The sequence below is a fragment of the Photinus pyralis genome, unplaced genomic scaffold, assembly GCF_008802855.1.
Source record: "Photinus pyralis isolate 1611_PpyrPB1 unplaced genomic scaffold, Ppyr1.3 Ppyr1.4_unclustered_Scaffold3318, whole genome shotgun sequence".
Classification (NCBI taxonomy): domain Eukaryota; kingdom Metazoa; phylum Arthropoda; class Insecta; order Coleoptera; family Lampyridae; genus Photinus; species Photinus pyralis.
The window spans coordinates 61849-83700 of NW_022171375.1; the positions used below are offsets into that span (position 1 = coordinate 61849).

General features: G+C 36.6%; 2 protein-coding genes across 2 annotated transcripts; both read left to right on the plus strand.

The window, feature by feature from the left end:
- Window positions 1-3413: 3413 nt before the first annotated feature.
- On the plus strand, window positions 3414-4661 carry LOC116182045. Its single transcript, XM_031502538.1, has one exon. It carries the CDS (start codon window positions 3414-3416, stop codon window positions 4659-4661), a length of 1248 nt encoding a protein of 415 aa, XP_031358398.1.
- Window positions 4662-17634: 12973 nt separating this feature from the next.
- LOC116182046 (THAP domain-containing protein 1-like) lies at window positions 17635-18848 on the plus strand. Its single transcript, XM_031502540.1, has 3 exons — window positions 17635-17867; window positions 18020-18251; window positions 18318-18848. The coding sequence occupies exons 1-3, from the start codon at window positions 17797-17799 to the stop codon at window positions 18846-18848; spliced, it is 834 nt and encodes a 277-aa protein (XP_031358400.1). The 5' UTR covers window positions 17635-17796.
- Window positions 18849-21852: the final 3004 nt, after the last annotated feature.

The window sequence follows — 21852 nt, forward strand, 5'->3', positions numbered from 1 at the left end:
GTGAATCATCGTACGAAAGTCTATCGGTGCAGATTTCAAGGTCACCAGTTGGAAATATAAGGTACAGCAGCAAAAGTGCGTTCAATCAGTCTGATAGTGTTATTGAAACAGTTAACATGGATCTTAACACATTAAACAACAGAACATTCTGCAAGGCATTCAAAAATGTGAAAGATATGGAAGTAGGAGAAAAATTTAAAATTCTTAACATCGATACCATAAATACAAAATATGGTGATAGAATAGTGTTAGAAACCGAAAATTTCAAATGCGTGCTGCCATTACGATTTTATGAATACTTCAAACAAGATGATCGACTCAACCTTTTCAAGGAGTCTTTAACAAATAAGGATGTGTTTGTTACAAGCACCGGAATGGCGGGAAAGACCACTAATTTAAAATTTATGTAAATAACTAAGTAAATATGATTGTAAATAAATATGATATACATAAGAGTGTCTTTCATTTCTAAATAAAATGGACGTGTTTCATCAACACTGGTTCAGTCGTGCGATTGTCGCAGTGTGGTCCACTCTCACGAATCGATTAAAAAATCTATACATGTCTGCTAAAAATAGCTGCAATAGCAACTATTTCTCATGCACGTGTTGGTGTTGTAATGATAACGGAGATAGTTCTACACCTTCACCCCCAGTTGAAACAATGCATAGCAAAGCTATTGAAGAACGTTTAATTGATTGTACTGTGTATACTCTTTTCGACAGTCAAAATAATTCAAAATACTTAGAAATTGGTTATAGTACACACCTTCACCTTTCGCCAATTTTACGGATAGTGTGCGGGAACGTTTTATTAATGGAAAGAAAAGATTGGGAGACGCTTCTAAAGTGTCAAACTTACCTTGAAATGAAGTTTTTGAGATCACAAGAGATTGAAAGATCGATTGATTGGTCAAATGTTAAGGAAGATGAAGATATTGAGTATGAACAAAATTGGGAATCGCTTAATAGCAAAATCAAGATTTGTTATCACTGGGAGTCCGTAAAGGATAACGAGAAAATATTAAAGAGTGTAACAGTACAATGTGGTAATTGGTCGACTGGAGCTATTGGAATCATACGAGCTGCCCAGTTTCTATCAAAATATTATCGAGCAGGTGAATAACTACCGCTACTTTCGTAAAATGGAGTTTGGTGACGATAATCCCGATGATGATAATATCTACCGTGATATTGAAGACGTACTAAATTATAAGTGTAATGTAAATTCTCACAATACAGTTTGTATAATGGAAATTTTATACCATCGACCAACTTATTTAATGTATCACATATCAACCTCAATAAAAACGTTTATGCATAATTAAAAAATTTTCATTTGATTTGATGAGTGGTTTCCTATAAATATCCAAACTCACCACTGCGTACCGACAATGCTCATTAGGAAGCGTAAGAGTACAGGTGGGAGCGGCTTGGTTAATACTCTTATAAACAAACTTCCAATTGAGCTACATATTCCTGGATATCAGTACTGCGGACCTGGTACTAAATTAAATAAAAGATTAAAACGAGGTGATCCGGGCATAAACCCGCTGGATATTCAGTGCAAAGAGCACGATATCAGCTACAGGGATAACCAAAACTTAGAAAGTCGACATCAGGCAGACCGCGTTTTAGAGCGCAAAGCTTGGGAACGCCTAAAATCATCTAACGCAAAGCTAGAGGAACGAGCAGCGGCTCTTGCAGTCGGCACCATCATGAAGGTGAAACGAAAGTTGGGGATGGGAGTTAAGGGGAAGAAGGCGAAAAGTAGTTTATTAAATTTGCGTAGAACTATTGCTAAGAAAATGAGGAAAAGTGGAAATACCGCGGACATAATAAAATCAGCTGCTACGGCAGCTAATTTGGCTGTTAGGAGATTAGGGGGAAGACGAAATGTGAGCGTACCCAGAATTATTCCCATACCAAAACAGGGCGGGTTTTTACCATTTCTGATACCCCTATTCGCAGGCCTTTCAGCAGTCGGGGCATTGGCAGGGGGCGCAGCAGGCATTGCTAAAGCAGTTAATGCATCGCGTGATGCACGTAAAATGCTGGATGAAACTTCGCGTCATAACCGCACGATGGAATCGATCGCTATTGGAAATAAAAATGGTGGCGCGATGTACTAGAAGCCATACAAATCTGGAGGAAGTTTAGCGTTACATTTGAAAAAAAAAAATTAAAAAATTGCCAAACCGACCGTTGACAGATGTAGATTTACGTAAACATGCAGCGGGTGTACCATTCTTTAGGGATGTGTTTATGCGTGATAATATGCCTATAACGTCATGGAAAAATGAAGCCGGTGTTATTAATTTAGATAGCAAAAGAGGGCCAGGCACTCATTGGGTCTCATATAAGAAACGTGGTGGACGGGTTTGGTACTATGATAGCTTCGGTAATATTCCACCGCCACGAGAAGTGATCAAATATTTTAGCAATTGTAAAATATACTATAATTACACGCAAGAGCAAGAATTCGGGACAACGAATTGCGGGCATCTATGTTTAAAGTTTCTGTATAAATAACACGTGCGACTATTTAGTGACCTTAGTCATGTCGATCACATTCAGCATAGAGGGTATTGGAAATATAGCCAGTCATGATTTCTATCCACCCATCGAACTTCCTTCGGGAAGAACATATGTAATCGGGGTAGTAGGTTTCTATGGCTGTAATAGCATAAGAAATATCCACTATGGAAACGACAAATTTTATTATAGGAAAGAGGGTGACATCGTCTCGCACGAAATCATAATTCCGCACGGCGCATACGAGTTGGACGAGCTAAGCGCGTATATAAAAGCTAACATACCCACTCGTCGCTTTAGTTTACGTGCCAATAACAATACGCTCAAGTGTGAACTTAGTTGCGAATTTGCTATAGATTTCACTCCAAGAGACTGCATAGGGCGCATGCTCGGTTTCGAATCGAAGATATTGGAAGCCAACGTTATACATAAATCAGCTTTAGATATACAAATAATTAAGCATACTAATATTCACATAGAGTGCAATCTCATTACGGGATCCTATCGTAACGGAAATCCTGCTAAAGTCCTTTATGAAATAGACGTCTCCGTTCCACCAGGTTACCGCTTAGACAAAATTCCAAACAATACTCAATATCTGGAAGTAAATATCAGCAGAATTAGCAACATAACCATAAAGTTGACGAATCAAAAAGGTGAACCAATAGATTTCGGGGACAGTGAGCCATTTACAGTTCGATTAGAGTTAAAAGAATATGGGGTTACGTATTAATCAAGGCCCACCGCCATCCTTCCTTAGCAGCACTATAAATAAACGATGTAAGCGTAAATCCAGCTATTCTACAGCGAGTCGAGACCAGGACACGTTAACCCCAACAGAAAAATACTTCCTGGAATCCATTGGTTTGAAAGTGCAAAATGGCAGTGGCGGCAGACTCGTTAAACATCTTTCAAAACGTACACTTTGACGAAACTATAATCAAGTCAGATGTCCATACTTATCTTCCGTACGGAGGGTCTTCGAACTATGGGCTTTCCAGTGAAATCCGTATATTAATTCAAAATCAAGACCTGGTGACTGCCACATACGACAGCTTTCTATACATAGAAGGAAAAATTGAATGGAATCAGCCTCAAGAAGAGGGTGCGATCGCAAAGACATGCAACCTAACGAACAATTTTGCGGCATTTCTTTTCGAAGAAATACGCTACGAGTTGGGGGGTCAGAAAGTAGATGTATGTAGGAATCCGGGTATTACATCCTCACTCAAGGGATACGTATCGTATACAGCTACTGAAAGCAAAGGTCTCAAACATTTGGGATGGTCGCCCATGGATGAGTCCCTTCAAGTAGACTACGTCAAGAGCAACAAGGAGAAGCATTTCACCGTTTGCATTCCGTTAAAGCACATATTTGGAAGTATGGAAGACTATCGTCAAGTTATCGTAAACATGCGCCAAGAATTGGTACTGATTCGTGCTAGAAGCGATGCCGATTGTTACATGGGCACAGCGAACGATGCAACAATAACATTAACAAAAATTCAATGGAAAGTTCCTCACGTGACAGTTAGCGACAGTGCCAAAATTGGGCTATATGAGCGCATTAACAAGGATGCAATAATTACAATGCCGTTTCGTCAATGGGAACTGTACGAATTGCCCGCTTTGAAACAGGCACAGTCGGATATATGGCCAATCAAAACGTCAACCCAATTAGAGAAACCTCGATGGGTAATCGTAGCATTTCAACGTAGTGGAAAAAGGTTTTCGCATGAGGCGAGAGCGACCAATTTCGATAACGTCAATATCCGCAATCTAAAGCTTCATCTCAATTCTGAAAGTTATCCGTACGAAGCGATGCATTTAGATTTTAGTGCCAACAAATATATAACCGCATATCAAAACTACGTAAACTTTCGTAGAGATTATTACATCAAGGACGAGCAAGACGCTTTGTTTGATTATTCTTATTTTAAAAGTTGTCCAATCTTTGTAATGGATTGTTCAAAACAAAACGAATCTCTGAAGCATTCAACGGTAGATGTTAGATTGGAAATGGAATCGATGGAGGCCTTCGAGGCGGGAACCGTTGCTTATTGTCTGATCTTGCACGACGCCCTAGTTCAATACAATCCTTTGACTGGAGAAGTGAAGAAACTATAGTTCATATTTTTTGAAAATGTATTTTCTAGTATAAATAAAATGTATTGACCAAAATGTGCCTAGTTTAATTTTAACCATCAAAAATGAAGGTAGTGGTGCACGAGCAAAAACTTCCCATTCAAAATCTTGATACTTTTATAACACCAAATGTGGGGTCTAAAAGACATGGAGAGTTACTTCCAAACAGCGTAAGATGTCTAATTTGTGGACCGTCGAATTGCGGCAAAACGAATACGATGCTGAGTCTACTAACTGAATCTAATGGTCTACGCTTCAAAAATGTGTATGTCTATTCCAAATCACTAAATCAGGATAAGTATAGGCTCTTGGGAGAAATTCTGAGTCCTATGAAGGACATAGGTTTCTTCACCTTCAGCGATAACACAGATATTATGGAGCCCAGCGTTGCAAAACCTAATTCAGTTTTTATTTTTGATGACATTGCTTGTGAAAAACAGGATCACATTAGAGCATACTTTTCAATGGGCAGACATAACGCTATCGATTGCTTCTACTTAGGCCAAACGTACTCTAAAATTCCCAAACAACTTATACGAGACAACGCCAACTTAATTGTTCTGTTCGAACAGGACGATTTGAATTTGCGACACATTTACGAAGACCATGTCACCCCCCTAATAAGTATGCAGCTGTTTCGAGAGATGTGTTCTGAAAGCTGGCAGACCCCATATGGGTTTATGGTGATTAATAAGGATGCCGAAGTACGAAACGGTCGTTTTAGGAAAGGTTTCGATCATTATATAATACCGTAAACATTTATGTATGGATCAGTTGCAAATAGACAGCTAACAGCTTTCACATAAACGGATTATTAATAAACAGGTCTGTTTACTTATTTATCTGTTCGCCTGTTTACCTGTTCGCCTGTTTACCTGTTCGTCTGTTTAACTGTTCGTCTGTTTATCTGTTCGTCTGTTTACCTGTTCGTCGGTTTACCTGTTCGTCTGTTTACCTATTCGTCTGTTTACCTAGGTTGGTCTATTTACCTGTTCCCCTGTTTTTATTGTCTGTGTACCTATTCTATCCATTTGACAATCCGCATCATGGATAACAAGGAGATGGCATTGAAACGACGAATAATTCAAGGCGCGTAAAGCGATACAGCAAAAGTACAATCGTCTCAAAGCGGATCGTTTTATTAAAGAAGTGGAATTTGTACGAACGTATAAACCGCTAATTCAACCGCTATCTCAGATCGTAAAGAAAATCGAACCGCCGTCATCATCGGTTATAGAAACGAAAAAGGAGGAGCCATCAGAGGACGAAGTATTTACATCACCCCCTAAAAAACGTCAATCTCCTGTAAAAAGAAAGTCACCACACCAACGTACGACTCCTGCGATACCTTATTACTCGCGAGTGAGACGAAGGCCCTCTTCCCTTACCGAGATCAGTCCGCTGGCTAGACTTCCCTACTTTCAAAAATATCCGCCAACTGATATTAGTCCTATGGTTAGACCTTTTCACCCCACGGCTACTCCATCATTGAGACAGCCGCCATCATTTCTACAGAGTACAGTGATAGGAGAGCATCAACTGGAGGAAGAAGAAGACGAGTCCTCTATTGCATCAGAATCATCTGCTTCATTACTTGATATGCAAGGTTCGCAAGCCTTTTTGGAACAATACAAACACCTACCACGTATATACGTTGAGCGCATGATAAGAGATACGAGTAATGCAATTGACAGCACCTTTGGAATTCATTATAATGTCGAAACGGATAAGTGGCGAATGGGCAAGACGGAGGTGACGATAGATGACGAAGATTTGGTCATTAACGGGGTCCGGTACAAAGGTACTGCAGGGCTATACGAACTTATCATCATGAATGAACCGGACGAATCGCTAGTATCCAAGCAGGATAGAAGTAACTATAAGCAGATAATAATAGCAACTCATGTCGCACGGCGCAATTACGACCCCACCGAACAGATTCGTGGCAATAAAAGCAAAAAGTATACGCTCATAATAAAGCCTCTACTGAAGGAGGAGGAAGCGGCGAATAGGGGGCGTGCGAAATCGGGAAGCGGCATTACTCTATTCAAGGAACTCGACCGACCGATCGAATACAAATACTGGAATAGCGTGCATGAATTGATTAGGGAGTTAGAGGTTTTATGGGGTGAAAAAATGGCAGGCAACACTGGTGTAAAAAATGATATAATATCAATTATGGAAGAGTTATATGAAGAGGGCTACATACAAAAGCCTACGCAGCGATTTTTACGTCAACTAGTATAAATACCCCATTTCCGCCTTCTTTCTTACATTCATCATGGATAAATTCGGACGTTCACATACCCATGCTCAATTTGGAAAGCTGTTGAAAACAACTTTTTCCATTACCGACGATACTATAAACGTGGAAAACAAGAGATTAAGTAATGTTGCCGATCCTATTGAACGTCAGGATGCCCTAACCTTACACCACTATCTAGCTACAAGACTAAATCTAAACGAAAACCGGCTGACCAATGTGGCTGATCCATTAGATGATAGCGATGCTATAAATAAAGGCTACTTAAGGTTTTATATACAAATCGTTAAAGCATCTTTAGACGGTCTTCGCAATTTTGTGGAACATTTAGAGAAAGATTTGAACGCTGTCAAAGAAAGCTTGAGTAGATTAATAGAGAATGCAGCAAGTGGTAAATGAGTTACACAAAGCGGCACGTAAGAATTTCACACGTAGACGTACTGTTATTAAGGGTTTCGATGATCTTTGGCAGGCAGATTTAGCTGAATTTATACCTTACGCTAAAAATAATAAAGGCTACAAATACATATTGGTAGTTATTGACTGTTTTTCTAAATATCTGTGGACGAGAGTATTGAAGAATAAAACAGGCGAAGAGGTGACAAAAGCCATGCAAAGTATATTAAGAACTACCGGACGCAGACCGAAAAATTTACAAACCGATGCAGGAAAGGAATTCTATAACAAATCATTTGATAAGTTGATGACACAGCAACATATTAATCACTACTCTACGCACAGTATTAAAAAGGCTGCAATGGCCGAAAGAGTTATTAGAACTATCAAGGGTCAACTTTACAAAAATTTTAGCCTACGTGGAAAGTATGTATGGATCGATGTAATTGAATCAATCACAAGCGACTATAATAAGCGTAAACATCGAACGACTGGGATGAAACCGGTTGAAGTGAAGGCCAACACACATTTAACTGCCTATAACCACATAAAGCTGTTCAATAGGAAATGTCGGTTTAATGTTGGCGATGTAGTTCGAATCAGCAAATTCAAGAGTCATTTTTCTAAGGGCTACACACCTAATTGGTCTAGTGAACTTTTTAAAATAGTGAAAATACGAATAACAAACCCAGTAACATATCTGTTAGAAGACATGAAAGGAAAACCGATCCTAGGTGGATTTTATGAACAAGAATTGCAGAAAGCCAAGCATTCAGATGTATATTTGATAGAAAAGGTATTGCGGCGTAAGAAAAACAAAGTATACGTCAAGGTGGGGATTGGATGAAAAATCGTGGATTAATCAAGAAGACATAATTTTATAAGCTTTAGTTTTTTTAATTTGTAATATATATATATTGTGAATAAAACTCAGTAAATCCATACATGTTTTTATTTTATTTTTTTGTCTACCATACAAAGGTTTTGACTGGATTCGGTTTTGAATTTTTATTCCACATTCTGTTAAGTACCAATAAACTCTTTTTATAGTCACTTAGTTGCGTCGAGGGCCAAAATGCGTTGTCCGGTCCACAAGTCCACCCTAGGGACGCATTTGGATCTGCGTCTCCTTTACGGATATTTTCCAGCACCCAGTCGTACACTGCTTTATGTCGAGTGCATGCGAGCGGCCTGAATGAGTATTGTATGTTTCGCTCGGTACATATTTCCCACAAAACTTCTAGGGCCTTACAATTCGCATATTCTATACTAATACATATTGCATCATCCATTATATACAAAAGATCCTTATAGTTATTTAAAATACTATCTACATTGAATTGAGAAAGTCTAGCTAAATCATAAATATACATTTTAAGTCCTAAAGGTAATTCAGAAGTCAGTCTATCGATCTGATCACTAGTAACACAGCCACTTATATTTAGGATTCGACATTTATTTACAAAATGTTTAATGGTATAGTCAATTTCTTCCTTCTTATCAACTAGTAGTTTAATTTTATTCGAGCACACATTTGGTGATTTTGCGCACCAGTTGAAGCACTCGTCCGGTATCACAATTTTTTGCAGAGTCTGATTAATCACCTCATAATTTTCAGTGGACCAGACGTCCATAAGGGCTCTTTTTAAATGTTTTTTGTAAATGTGATGAGAAGCAAGAAATACTTCTTGCTCCAATTGGATTGTTTTATCCGAACGAATGCTGCAACTGATGCTCATAATCTGCAAAAAGAAATTAAATGAAAAGATGTTTCGATGCTGTGGAATATGAAAATTAAGTTGAATGGTATCCCCAAGGGCGAGTGTTGATGCAGTCTAAACTTATGACACGTTTGTCATCATAAGCGCTCAAAACTACCTTATCCTGCTTGATCGTAAATACGCAATGCTTTTGTGATTTAATAAGATGCTGATTCCTTTTTACAATCGATTCATTAAACAAGCAATCTTTATAATCTTCTAACGTTACTTCCCTAATGCTAGCCGCTGTGGAACCCTTAGACTTTTTAACTATTTGATCATCTACTTGGTATACATACATTTTTGCTCGGAGTCCTACAAACTCTAGCATTATTCGTCCATTGTTTTCGTCCTTCATCAGGCCTGGAATTTTTTTATTAACGGGTGGTATTGCAAATATGTTATTCGGATTATAGGCGGAGGTGTCAAATCTATCAAGATTCTCCTTTATCGAATGATAGATATCGGGAACCGCAAACGAGTAAATGAGGCTATCGGTATCAGTATATAACAGCTTCGCACAATTTTTGAATTTCGGTAAAACAAAATCATAATGGAACTCGTAAAGGAAAGTCTTAGAGACATCCAAAACCGAAAATCCTACGTATATTGGTTTGTTTAGGAATACCTCTAAGCGGTTCATTTCAATGATGACCATATCGTCATCGAATATAGTACAGCTATGGAAATTTGGTTTTGCAATACACGCTCTTGCTCCATACCGTCCTTCCCATTTAGTTACTAAGCGAACATCTTTATACTTTCTTACGTTTTCCATTAATTTTCCGAATACACTGTTCACCATTAGTTTAAAAAAATGTACCTCGAATTCGTTTTTAGCTTGTTTACGCATAGACGTGTTCAAATCGATATACTTTCTCAACCACGGTGATTGTTTAAAGCGTAGGACGCGATGAATCTTAATAAGTTCTAAACCGTGCTTAATGTACAGTTTTAAATTTCTATAGTGCACGACATAATTCCGTTTGGGGTACAATGTGAGCAATAATTTCTTAATTTTAGATCCTGCCGGAATCATGTGCTCAGGAGCGAGGGGAAGATCACTATGCGTCTCATGCAATTCTCTTGGATAGTCTAAATCACATTCTAAAATGTAACCAATGTCTGAATCGTCCGAATGATTTAATATATCTAACGACTCAAAGTTGTCCACAAAGGAAAAATCTCCATACGGTAGAGATTCACACATTGTTCTTCCATAAAGTGAATTTACATCGAAATACATTAGATAGTTTGTGGGAAGGTTAGGATCGTATCCTTCAGACATATACTTATTGTTGGCTTTGGCATAACGAGTCGTGCACTGGGTGACGCCTCCCCTAATTCCCTTCTCGATAAACAAAACTTGATCAATATCAGTTAAAAGTTCTAATCTAATTCCCGTAATCTTTAACATTGCATCAAATGCCAAGCCCGGAGCGGTGTAGTAGTGCAAAGGATCAAGTTGATAAGTCTGCAAACAGGTTTTACGAAAATTTTCAAAAATGTCAGCCAAAAGAAGAACATCCGTTTTTAAAATAAAGATCTGAGTACTGACCTAAATTTTGAACTGAAAACGAGGTCCACACGTTTAAAGTATGCGCATACTCATTTTCGGTAATATCCTCATTGTGTAAATGGCTATAGAATGCGTTTCTTGGTGGTAGCTCAGTTTCATTTAACTTTTCCCAAGAATCTATGTACTCATAGGGAAAAACGCCTTTCCGAGTTAACAAATTAAACTGAACTTCGTTGAGACTGAATGACCGAGTTATTGTTTTTTTATCGTTTGACAAGTATGAAGATAATTTTTCCAAACTGCTACTCATGAATCTAAACGAATCGATAAATCGAAAGGCAATGTTTGTATTCTCAACGTGTTTGGTAAAAGAAATATACCTCTCTTTATTTATAGGTAATAATTTAATTTGACCAGGTATACCGGTTGCTAGTTCTCGTATAATAAAATGGGCATCATATCCGCTAAGATTGTGAAAGACTACTGGGATTATGCGACTATCTTGATAGTTCAAGTTGCAGGAAACGTGGGCACTTTTTCTCATTTTTCCTGTCAAATGGTTGTGATCTTTAGCACGAATTTCACCTTCTGCAAATGGTTTTTCACATATGTGGCAATGAGTGGCATTCTGGAAATCTGCCAGTTGAGTAGCACTCAACGTTTCCATGGGTATAGGGTTATCAAAGATTGAATTCGCCCATATGGAAATGCTATGTAATTGTTTAATAAACCAAGAAATACAATCCACCCCTCTATACTGTGAAAATTGCGAAAGCGAATCATCATACGTACACTTGAGATAAAACGCCACACTAAAGGGTATATGTTTTTGGTACAATCGTGTGTTTTCACCACCACCACCGTTGTTTTCGCATTTAACCAAAATGCTTTCCATGTCGGCGTAGATAGCAAATGGCACACTTTCTTTGTATGAGTAATGGGTAAACTCTAAATACTTTTCGTTTTCGCGCGGTACTCTTGCAGAACATCTATTTATCTTGTGACAGTTGACGGAGTGTTTTTGTAATAGGTTATCAGAAGAAAAATGGTTTAAGCAGATATTACAAAAGAATTTTTTGTGGCCTCTTTTTGACAATTGTGAAGACAACAACGCGGACATATTCTTAATCCACGTAAAATGATAATTGGGATTGCGCTTAGAGGACTGCGAAATACCGTTTATATTGCTATTGTTAGAGGATAACACTAATAAATTAATTGTGGGTCCATTGACATCGTGGTTAGTGCTCAACATGAAGGGAACGACACGTTTTTTTGTCACACAATACAGATTGATAGCCAAATTATTTAACTTTTCAAACTTTTTTATATCACTAAGTTTAATAGGGAATTGAATATTTCCTCGATTTAAAACCGTATCAAGGTGGGGATAGCTCGATATTCTATCGCCATCTTTATGAACAGGATATAATGCCGCCGTTACTGACCAAAGAAAGCAAAATGGATCGTTATTTTTAACATTAATAACGGCCCTCTTTAGCGCAATAAAATGAGGTACTTTTATGTAAGTGGAAGCACCACCCCTTATCGGAACATAACTGCTTATGTTTACCTTTAAATGCAAGATTTCACTAAGGGCGAAACCAGATCCTTCCTCCTGAAATGCTTCTAACTTTGTTCTCAATTTATCAAACACATTGGTCTGATACCACCCCTGCAAGTTGCTACCAGAGTCAATAACGTTGTTTCTAGTAGCAAACGTCTTTAAATCTATATTTAGGTTTTTAGGATTTACAAAATTGCAAACGAGGATCACATTTACTTTCAACATGGACCGTTTCAACATGATATTAATTTTTCGTGCAAAGCTATCATACGCGCGTTGCAAAAAAATTATAGGGTCCTTATATCCTAAATTGACTATGATCCCAGTTAAAAGCCTCGAGTTAAAACAGGATTTGAGAGAATACCAAACTAAATTACGCGTATTGTTTTTACCTATTCCACAGCCTCGTTTCGAAACATCTCTTAACTGTTGCCTCAGTTTAGCCAGGTAAGATTTCAAGATTGCCAAATTGCTTTCAAGCTTAATGGGATTTTCGTTATTGTTCTTTAAAGAAACGTTATCACCGATAACCTTTTCAATCAAAAAAATGTTAGTTTTAATAATGGAAATGTGTCTCAATATTTCAGGTTTGTATTTTAACAAAATAACGAGATCTCTTGTGAGCCGTACTATGTCGCTACTAATACTTGACACTGACAAAGAAGACATAGTTACTGTAGTAACTTAATTACTTACTTACTGTAATTAACAACTTAACAAATATATCCAATGTAATGCTAAGTTTAGCGAACGAATCCACACACGGATATAGGTACTTGCAAATTGATTCACAGACAAGCGAGATGTACCATCGAAATTTGTGGACTCAATTAATCATTTGTAGAACTACCACCTTATATAGTGGCATAAGTAAGAGCAATCAACTCGTCTATAGAACCGGAAACGACACACTCGCAGATGCTGATTCAGCTTTTCGGAAATATAATATGCGCTATATTTCTTTTCCTTCAAAGTTTTATGCAAACACAGGCATTAGATACCTCCGTAGATGCTGATTCAGCTTTTCGGAAATATATGCGCTATCTCTTTTCCTTCCGAGTTTTATGCAAACATCGGCACAAGTTCTATAATAAATAATTAAAATTTCTACCTATTGATCAGTTATTGTTCTTCTATGCAACATGACCAAAGAAACTAAGAAACCCAGTAAACTGTCTTTAAAAATAAGTGTTTGGAAAATCGCGCTCTTGAAAAAAAAATTTTTTTTACGGGTATAGATATTGAATAATTATTCCAAAATGGTATCAAGTATGTACATTAGGCCATTGAATGAGTATACAAAAAAAAAATTTAAAATGCCATGACGGCTAACCCGAAAATTGAACTTTTAAGTATTACAATGCAACGTGTCACTCAAAGTACGTACCCAATGGCTTTATGTAATTACCATAATATTAATACTCAATTTCCAACTCGTTTTGATTAACACTGGTGTAGAAAAATACCTACTAAACCTTCAAAAATTTCAAACCAAATTTTTAATTTATTATCACGACATTTCCTTATACAAATGCACAGCATTGATATCGACATTGAAATGCAGTCCATACGCGCTCTATGCTTACACGGCGATATAATTATAGAACAAGCGGCAATTTTTTTATATTCATATACGTACATACTAAATAATATGGTAAGAATCCAATCTTTTCTAGTTCATTGCATTCTACCTTCTTACCAATTCACAAACAAAATACTGACCGGTCATTTCTAATAATTGACGAACTCTCCATTTCGTAACATACCTACTATAGATATTTATCATTTACGAATAAAGTTGACTGTTTTGATTTATGAAATATTCTTATCAAAATCAACTTTCTATTGCAGTTTTTAATTCCAATTCTATTGAAACGGTTAGTATCGCATTCATGGTTGATATGAGCATCGTCATATGTAGGTAGTTATTATAATGTAAAATTGTTTTACACGAAATCAATATTCTCGACGCAGTAGAAGGTACAGCAGGAACATTAGGTTTGCTGCAAAAGATTGTATTTGTTTAAATACTTTAATGAAATAAAAAAATTACATGTTAGCAATAAAATCAGCCGCTTCGGTTCTTGGACTTTGCATTCACAAATCCTATCCAACATTTAACTTCTTCACCCTTCGCTCGCAGTCGATCATTTCTACGTCCCACTTTAATCTTCTGATGTTCGTTAATAACTTATCGATTCTACTTTGTAGATCCACATGCTTCTTCTTTCTGCTCTCAACCGATTGACTGATTTTGCTCATGTTGTTTGACTTAATTCCGATTTTTAATTAAGTACCACACAGTGCATCTCATAAATTTATACCTTTCCACATCAAAGATAAGAACAACCAGAAACCAGAAAAGTTACTTACAAAGTAGTGGGGGTGGCACTAGGATTGGAATTACTAACATTTTAGTAACTGTTCTGGTGCCTTTTTACATTAAGATCAGCATTACTACTTTTTTAGTAACGTTTCTGGTGATTTTTTGCATTAGGATCGGCATTACTACTTTTTTAGTAACTTTTGTGGTAACTGTTTGCATTAGGATCGGCTTTCTAGGAACTTTTTTTGCGTTAAGATCGAGCCTAGTAACTTTTCTGGTGACTTTTTGCGTTAGAATTGATCCTAGTAACTTTTCTGGCGACTTTTTACATTACTACCTTTTTAGTAACTTTTCTGGTGACTTTTTGCGTTAGAATTGACCCTAGTAACTTTTCTGGTGACTTTTTGCATTACTACCTTTTTAGTAACTTTTCTGGTGACTTTTTGCGTTAGAATTGACCCTAGTAACTTTTCTGGTGACTTTTTGCATTACTACCTTTTTAGTAACTTTTCTGGTGACTTTTTGCGTTAGGATCGGCCCTATATAACTACTTATGGAGATCCAGCCTATTCTACAGGGTGTCCCTAAAAGGTCTGTACAACGCGCTACCAGGGGTTCTTGGTATCAAAATAGGACGATTTAACCCTACTTACCTCTATCCAAAAGTGCTTCGGTAAGGCGCTATCTACCGCCAAAGATTCAAAAAACAAATCGTTATTTTTATTTTATCGGAAAATGGTTTTGCCGATTAAAATGAAATTCGGGATGTGAATGTCTAATGTAAAAAGGGTCTTTGTGATATCATCGTTTTGATTGTAGTTGCTATCTAGGTGGTAAAATACTGACCATCCACATCTGAAGAGGTCTAAAACTTTTTAACTACTATTTTGACGGTTCTGAATTTTTAGACACTGATAGACAGTTTACTTGCAAACATTTTTTGTCTCTTGATGAATATCGCTATCGGTGATGGTTTACGAAAAAAAAATAAATTTAGGCATGATGAATGGCATGCACCATACATGCGATTGTTCCTCAAAAACCATAAGTGCAAGCAAGAAGTAGGCTATGAAACCGTAGTGCAAGCAAGTAATGTAGAATAAACGAACACAACAGAGTAAGTCAATGTAAATTTTCACGCATACATGATACAAAGCATTATACGGCGTAATAAATTAAACTGTGCCCTTTGCAACATTGGTACGTTATTTTTTAAAGTTTTAAGTCTTCAAGCAAAACGTAAATTGTTACAGTTTAAGAAACAACAAACAAACGTTACGCCACTCTAAGGTTTAACAGCCATCTTCTGATTTTTTGAGGAACAATCGCATGTATGGTGCATGCCATTCATCATGCCTAATTTATTTTTTTTTCGTAAACCATCACAGATAGCGATATTCATCAAGAGAAAAAAAATGCTTGCAAGTAAACTGTCTATCAGTGTCTAAAAATTCAGAACCGTCAAAATAGTAGTTAAAAAGTTTTAGACCTCTTCAGATGTGGATGGTCAGTATTTTACCACCTACATAGCAACTACAATCAAAACGGTGATATCACAAAGACCCTTTTTACATTATACATTCACATCCCGAATTTCATTTTAATCGGCAAAACCATTTTCCGATAAAATAAAAATAACGATTTTTTTTTTAATCTTTGGCGGTAGATAGCGCCTTACCGAAGCACTTTTGGATAGAGGTAAGTTGGGTTAAATCGTCCTATTTTGATACCAAGAACACCTGGTAGCGCGTTGTACAGACCTTTTAGGGACACCCTGTATAAGAGAATTATTAATTGCACCCTACCGTAATCGGAATTTGAATGAAGAGCAGCAAAATTTTAATAGACGCATGAATGCAGTATGACAAGCTGTAGAATGGTCATTTGGCAAGGTAGCCAGAGAGTTTGCTTTTCTTGATTTTAAAAAGAATCAAAAACTGTTACTGCAGGATTTGCAAAAAATGTATGCAGTAGGAACAATTTTAAGTAACTGCCAAACATGTACATATGGCAATCAAATTTCTGAATATTTTGGAATGGTTCCCCCTACATTACAACAATACCTAAATAATTATTAATCGAGTTATTAATTATGTTTAAGTATGACCTGTTTCATATTTTCATGTATATTAAAATGGTAATACATTGATGTAGTTTATAATTATGATTTTTTAGATAAAAGGTTTCAAATAGTATATATACACTCTTGTTGTTTGTTAAATAATTCAGATGTTTGATTTTGCTGCTCCTTTTCAACCTGTAGTCGCTGTAGACGTTCTTCTCTTTGCAAAGCAAACTTATTCTCTTCTAGTGCTAATTTTCTTTCTTCCAAATTCATCTTTCTTTCGTCTAATTGTAGCTGTTTTTCTTTCAACTCCCTTTCCTTATCCCATTTCTGTTGTAGAATAAGTAGACTATCCGAAATTTTACGAGATTTTCGTTTATGTGATGGCTCTAGAAGTAGTTGTTTAATACAATTAACAAGTGTTACCAAATCCAAGTACCAAGTATATTTGATGTTGGAGTTGATGTTCCGCTGATTTGTTCGTCATATGGATTTCTCTGTACGCTATTTGTTTCATTTTCCATTACTTCATCTTCAACAATAGTATATGTAACTACAATTACAAGTGTAAGGCAATGTACATTTTTGTGTTCTACATTCCACCTTCTGCATTACATGCCGCAATTGTTGCTGGCGCATCACGCACAAGTGACCCTTGCCGTTTGGACGAGCTGGAGCTGGGATTAAGAGTCTTTGTATTTGTTTTGCACTGGAATTCTCGCCTCAACTCCGTAATTTCTGTCAACAATCTGACCTTTTCATCGTACTCCTCCTCCGTGCCTGATCTATAACACTTAGGTACAGAGACCACATTTTTTGTACACGTTTGGCATACCTACTTTTTTAAATTAGCAGCATCTTCTTTCATAAAAAGTTTCAATAAATATTCCAGATGATCCTTTACACCATGTAATGTAAAGGATTTTCCAGAGACTTCTATTAAAGTTTGATGCACCCTATCCCAACCTGAAGAATCTTCGTATGGATTTTCTACCAAAACACTCTGTAAGGGCCAGTTGTACAATGCATTGAACTATAACCATAATGGAATGCGTACGCAAGTGTAATTCTTAACTAAAATTTGGTCGACTGGGTTAGAAAAGGCACGCTGTTGAGAAGTGGGATGCTATCTTTGTCACTTGCTGTTGTTTACGTTATGCATGCAAGTACGTCTTTATAATTTGCCTGTTTTCTGGTGTTTTCTCTTCATTGGAATTTAAAATGGTTAAACATTGCTGTGCCTATGGTTGCAGCAATGAATGGAATCCAAATTTGAATATTCCATTCCATACGTAAGTACATTTACTATTTTAGGTTATGTTAAGCGAATCTTTTATACGAAAAGGTGAAGTTTCTAAAAGAGGATCCTAGTTGTATCTTAAATAATTTACTTACAATTAACCCTTGGCATGCCGCTTTAACCAAATCAATTTTTAATTTACAGATTTCCTCTAAAACGGCCTGAGATATTACGATTATGGGTTCAAGCAGTTCGGTTAGTAGGGTTTAAACCAACTGCAACAACTGTAATTTGTGGAAAACATTTTACCCCAGATTCATACCTGGAATCCGCATTAAATAAAAATTTGTTAAAAAAAGATGCAGTCCCTTCGATTTTTAACTTCCCAAGACATTTGATGAAAACCATGACAGCGAGAAGAGAAATTATTCGACACGTCAAAACTTTTTGAAAGTAATAATTGAAACATTAAGACTGTAGATCATTAAGTTTTCGCTTTTAGGTAAATAAGGATTGCAGTAGTGACTGCACTATGGACGTTGACGAATTCCTTAATACAAATGACAAAAATACGCAAACATCTCCCAGAAAATTAAAGAGATCCCTAGTAGAACAGCGAATGTCTCGCAAAATAAAAATTTTGCAACAGAGGCTAAGAAGACGGGAGAGTAGCATTAAAAATATGAAAGATTTAATTAATCTCTTACGAAGCAACAAGAAATCTGATGGAGATTTGGAAGACACCCTTTCGAGAAACTTCAGCAATTTTGCATTGGAATTGTTCAAATGTGAAGCTGGTAACAAAAAAGTGGCCCCTACACAACGTAGATATACCGAAGAAATGAAAGCATTTGCTTTAACTCTTTATTTCTATTCTCCTAAAGCGTATCAATTTGTTAGGAGCAAAATTTTTTTACCTCATTGTTCAGTAATGAGAAAGTGGCTGTCTTCTCGAAATTGTGAAGTCGGTTTATTATCAGAAGTTTTTGAATTTTTGGCTAGAGAAGCCCAGCATAAAAGTAGTAATATATAGCCGCTACGAAATCTCACTAGATGAAAATCCCTAGAAAAGTCACTAGAATTGAGTGGTTCTGAACTGCGGTAGCGAGGTTTGCGCCTATGCTAACGTCAAGGGGGTCGAGGTTTGCGCTCGAGATAAAGTATCGGAGGTTTGCGTCCGAGCTAAAGTAAGTCGGTTTGTGCCTGAGGGTTCTTGTCGATGGTAGTGTACGGCCGATTCTAAATCTCACTAGATGAAAAATCCCGTAGAAAAGTCACTAGAATTGAATGGTTCTGAACTGCGAGGGTTGCGACTGAGCTAACGTCAAGGTTCTTGTCTAAAACGAATATATGGCTGTTTCTAAATCACACTAGCGTTAAGAGGTTTGCGCCTGGGCTAAAGTAATTTGATCATGTTGGAGGTTTGCGCTCAGGCATTGATTATATACTTACGAAAAGATAGGCCACCTCCTTGTTAAAAAGCGTTATAAATATGTATGTACTTACAGTTACGGAGCCATCTATGTAATAGTACATCTTATTAAATTAAACGTTTCAAGTGCAGAATTCTATTAATTTTAGCCAAGATCTTCGTCTCAGATCCTTAGGAAAGTAATATTGATATTAATGAATCACATTCATAACACTCGTATTTAAAAATGGTATCGTGTTCCTTCTTATCACAAGTAGGTAATTTTATAATGACAATGTTTCCCTTTATGTTCAAATTTTCTTCAAAACGATACACACTACAGTCTTCGTATTAGCATTGAATAATAATTTTATGGTATTAGGTACATACTACATAGGTACCTATCCAATTTTGATTTTTAAGGCAGCGCGATTGATTTATGGAGATGATTTAGTTTTACCTCCTTATGATTGTTTAGGGATTTGCTTACGCGGCGCCGGGATCTCATTGATGTCGTCGGCTATTTTAGACAGAGGTACTAAGTTTATGGCATCTTTGTTATAACTATAACCCTTAGGTACTTAAAAGTATAATTTTCGCCCAATTCACTATATATACCGTTAGCGTCCCATCTGGTTTTTATTACCTAAATGGGGTATATCGGTATATCTGTCAGTGCATCTCTTAAACTGCAACTGCAGACTGCATTCGTTGATTGTTGTTGTTTCGCGCTTTTCACGACTTTAATTAATAAAAAATATTATAATTAGTAAAATGAGTACAGCTTCCCACCGTTGTGTGTATTTTGACTGTGACAATACTCGAAAAAAGTGTCCCCAATTGGTGTTTTTTAAATTTCCTTCAGAACCAAATAGGCAAAAATTATGGGTAGAAAATAGCGGCAATTTGAACCTACTTGACATACCTAATGAACAATTAAAAAATAAACTTATATGTGAAAAACATTTTGATCCAAGTGTAATCATATGTGGCAGTTCGAAAAGGAAATTAGTTGGACATGCTGTACCGTACCAATTCGGTGCGGTGGAAACGCCATGCTCTTCTAGAAATGCTGCAGAATATGAACTCTCTGTAAAGCAGCCGATTACGAAAGTTTATTCAAAGAAGACATTTTCTGATGATTTATCCCAAGCCGAATCTGACAAACGCGAGACCAAACGTAATTTAGAACAGGAGGAAGTGCATTATCTGACACCGGCCAAAAAAAGACGAGTAAGTGTACCTGAGCCAATTTATGTATCTTTACTTTGTGCTAAAAAAGAAACCGCGTAGAACGAATATAGTTACATTTTTCGACAACCGTCAGTTTTAAATCACTTTTCCACCTATCGATAATGTTTTTCGATCTAATCTATCAAGAAAAATGCATTTGTCGATCAGGCGTTTATGGATCTACAAGAAAGACAACACCCAGAACAACATCATGTCAAAAAAAATTTTAAATGTTTTGCTACCGTATGGTTATCGCTATTATGGTTTATCGATATTTAAAGACTATGCAAACAAACTGTATTGTTAAATTGTATCAAATGTATCAAATTCACGTTGTAAAAGAGCATTTTGGAGAAAGATACACGTAGGATGGTGCTATACAGGCTGATTCAAATGCGCCACCATGGGGATCTCGGAAACTGTAACATGTAGCTATAGATAGTTTAAATTTGGCAAAGTTGCGTATTTTGATGGTTAACAAAATGCCGATTTGAAAGTAAAAAAATTACGACTACTGTCGGAGATATCCTGAAAAAAACGAAATCTTGCAAAATCGTTTTTATTTTTTACCGAAGTTGTTTAAAAAAAGATTTCAATAAATGACACATTATTATGACCACTTTTTCCCTCTACAAGATGCTAGTTTTAAATTTTAAGTCTGACGTTTCGTTTGGTTTTTCTTATGGAAGCCATTTTTACTTTTTGTGTCAGTTGATAGAGCATTATTTTTCAAATTTCAAAATGTAAATATCACGTTATAGAATTTGGTTACTTTTTGGCACGTACTGAAATAAGATAGTAGTAAGTTGTAGATATACAGTTAGGAGCCCATTCGGCAAAGACTAACACTGTTATCCGCATTTTGAAGTAATGTCCTTTTGTTTTAATTATCTGTGACGGTTGTCGAAAGAAATCAATACAGAATGATGCGTACAAAAAAACTTTTTGGTCCATTCATTCATTAAGAGTAATTTGACTACTTTCTTAAACACGTATTTGCTTTTACAGATGTCCCCTGATACTATCGAACCCTCCCCCCTACAAGATACAACAGTTCCTGTTAAGACGAATACTGTATCTGTAGAGCAATATACGCCTCGAGAAAAAAAGTTGATGCGGAAACTATCGGCAAAAAACGCGTTACTAGTTAATAGTAGAATGAAAACATTAAGAATGAAACGGAAGTTAACCGCCATGTCCAGAAGAAATGTTTTGAGCGGTTTTCTAAAAAACCATTCCAAAGATGCCCAAACATTGATAAATATGACTTTATGTCATAAAAACAATACTAAGTGGACCTCTCAAGAATCAACTCTGGCGTTATCTTATTACTACAAATCACCGACATTGTATAAATACATGAGAGAAAAATCAAAAATACCCTTACCATCAA

Bases quoted from the DNA above. Each gene is read 5' to 3' on its own strand.
- LOC116182046 (XM_031502540.1), top strand. From the start codon at position 17,797: ATGGTTAAACATTGCTGTGCCTATGGTTGCAGCAATGAATGGAATCCA. The intron at 17,868-18,019 runs GTAAGTACATTT...TTTAATTTACAG, and splicing joins TTGAATATTCCATTCCATAC to ATTTCCTCTAAAACGGCCTG. The intron at 18,252-18,317 runs GTCAAAACTTTT...TTTCGCTTTTAG, and splicing joins GAAGAGAAATTATTCGACAC to GTAAATAAGGATTGCAGTAG.
- LOC116182045 (XM_031502538.1), top strand. From the start codon at position 3,414: ATGGCAGTGGCGGCAGACTCGTTAAACATCTTTCAAAACGTACACTTT.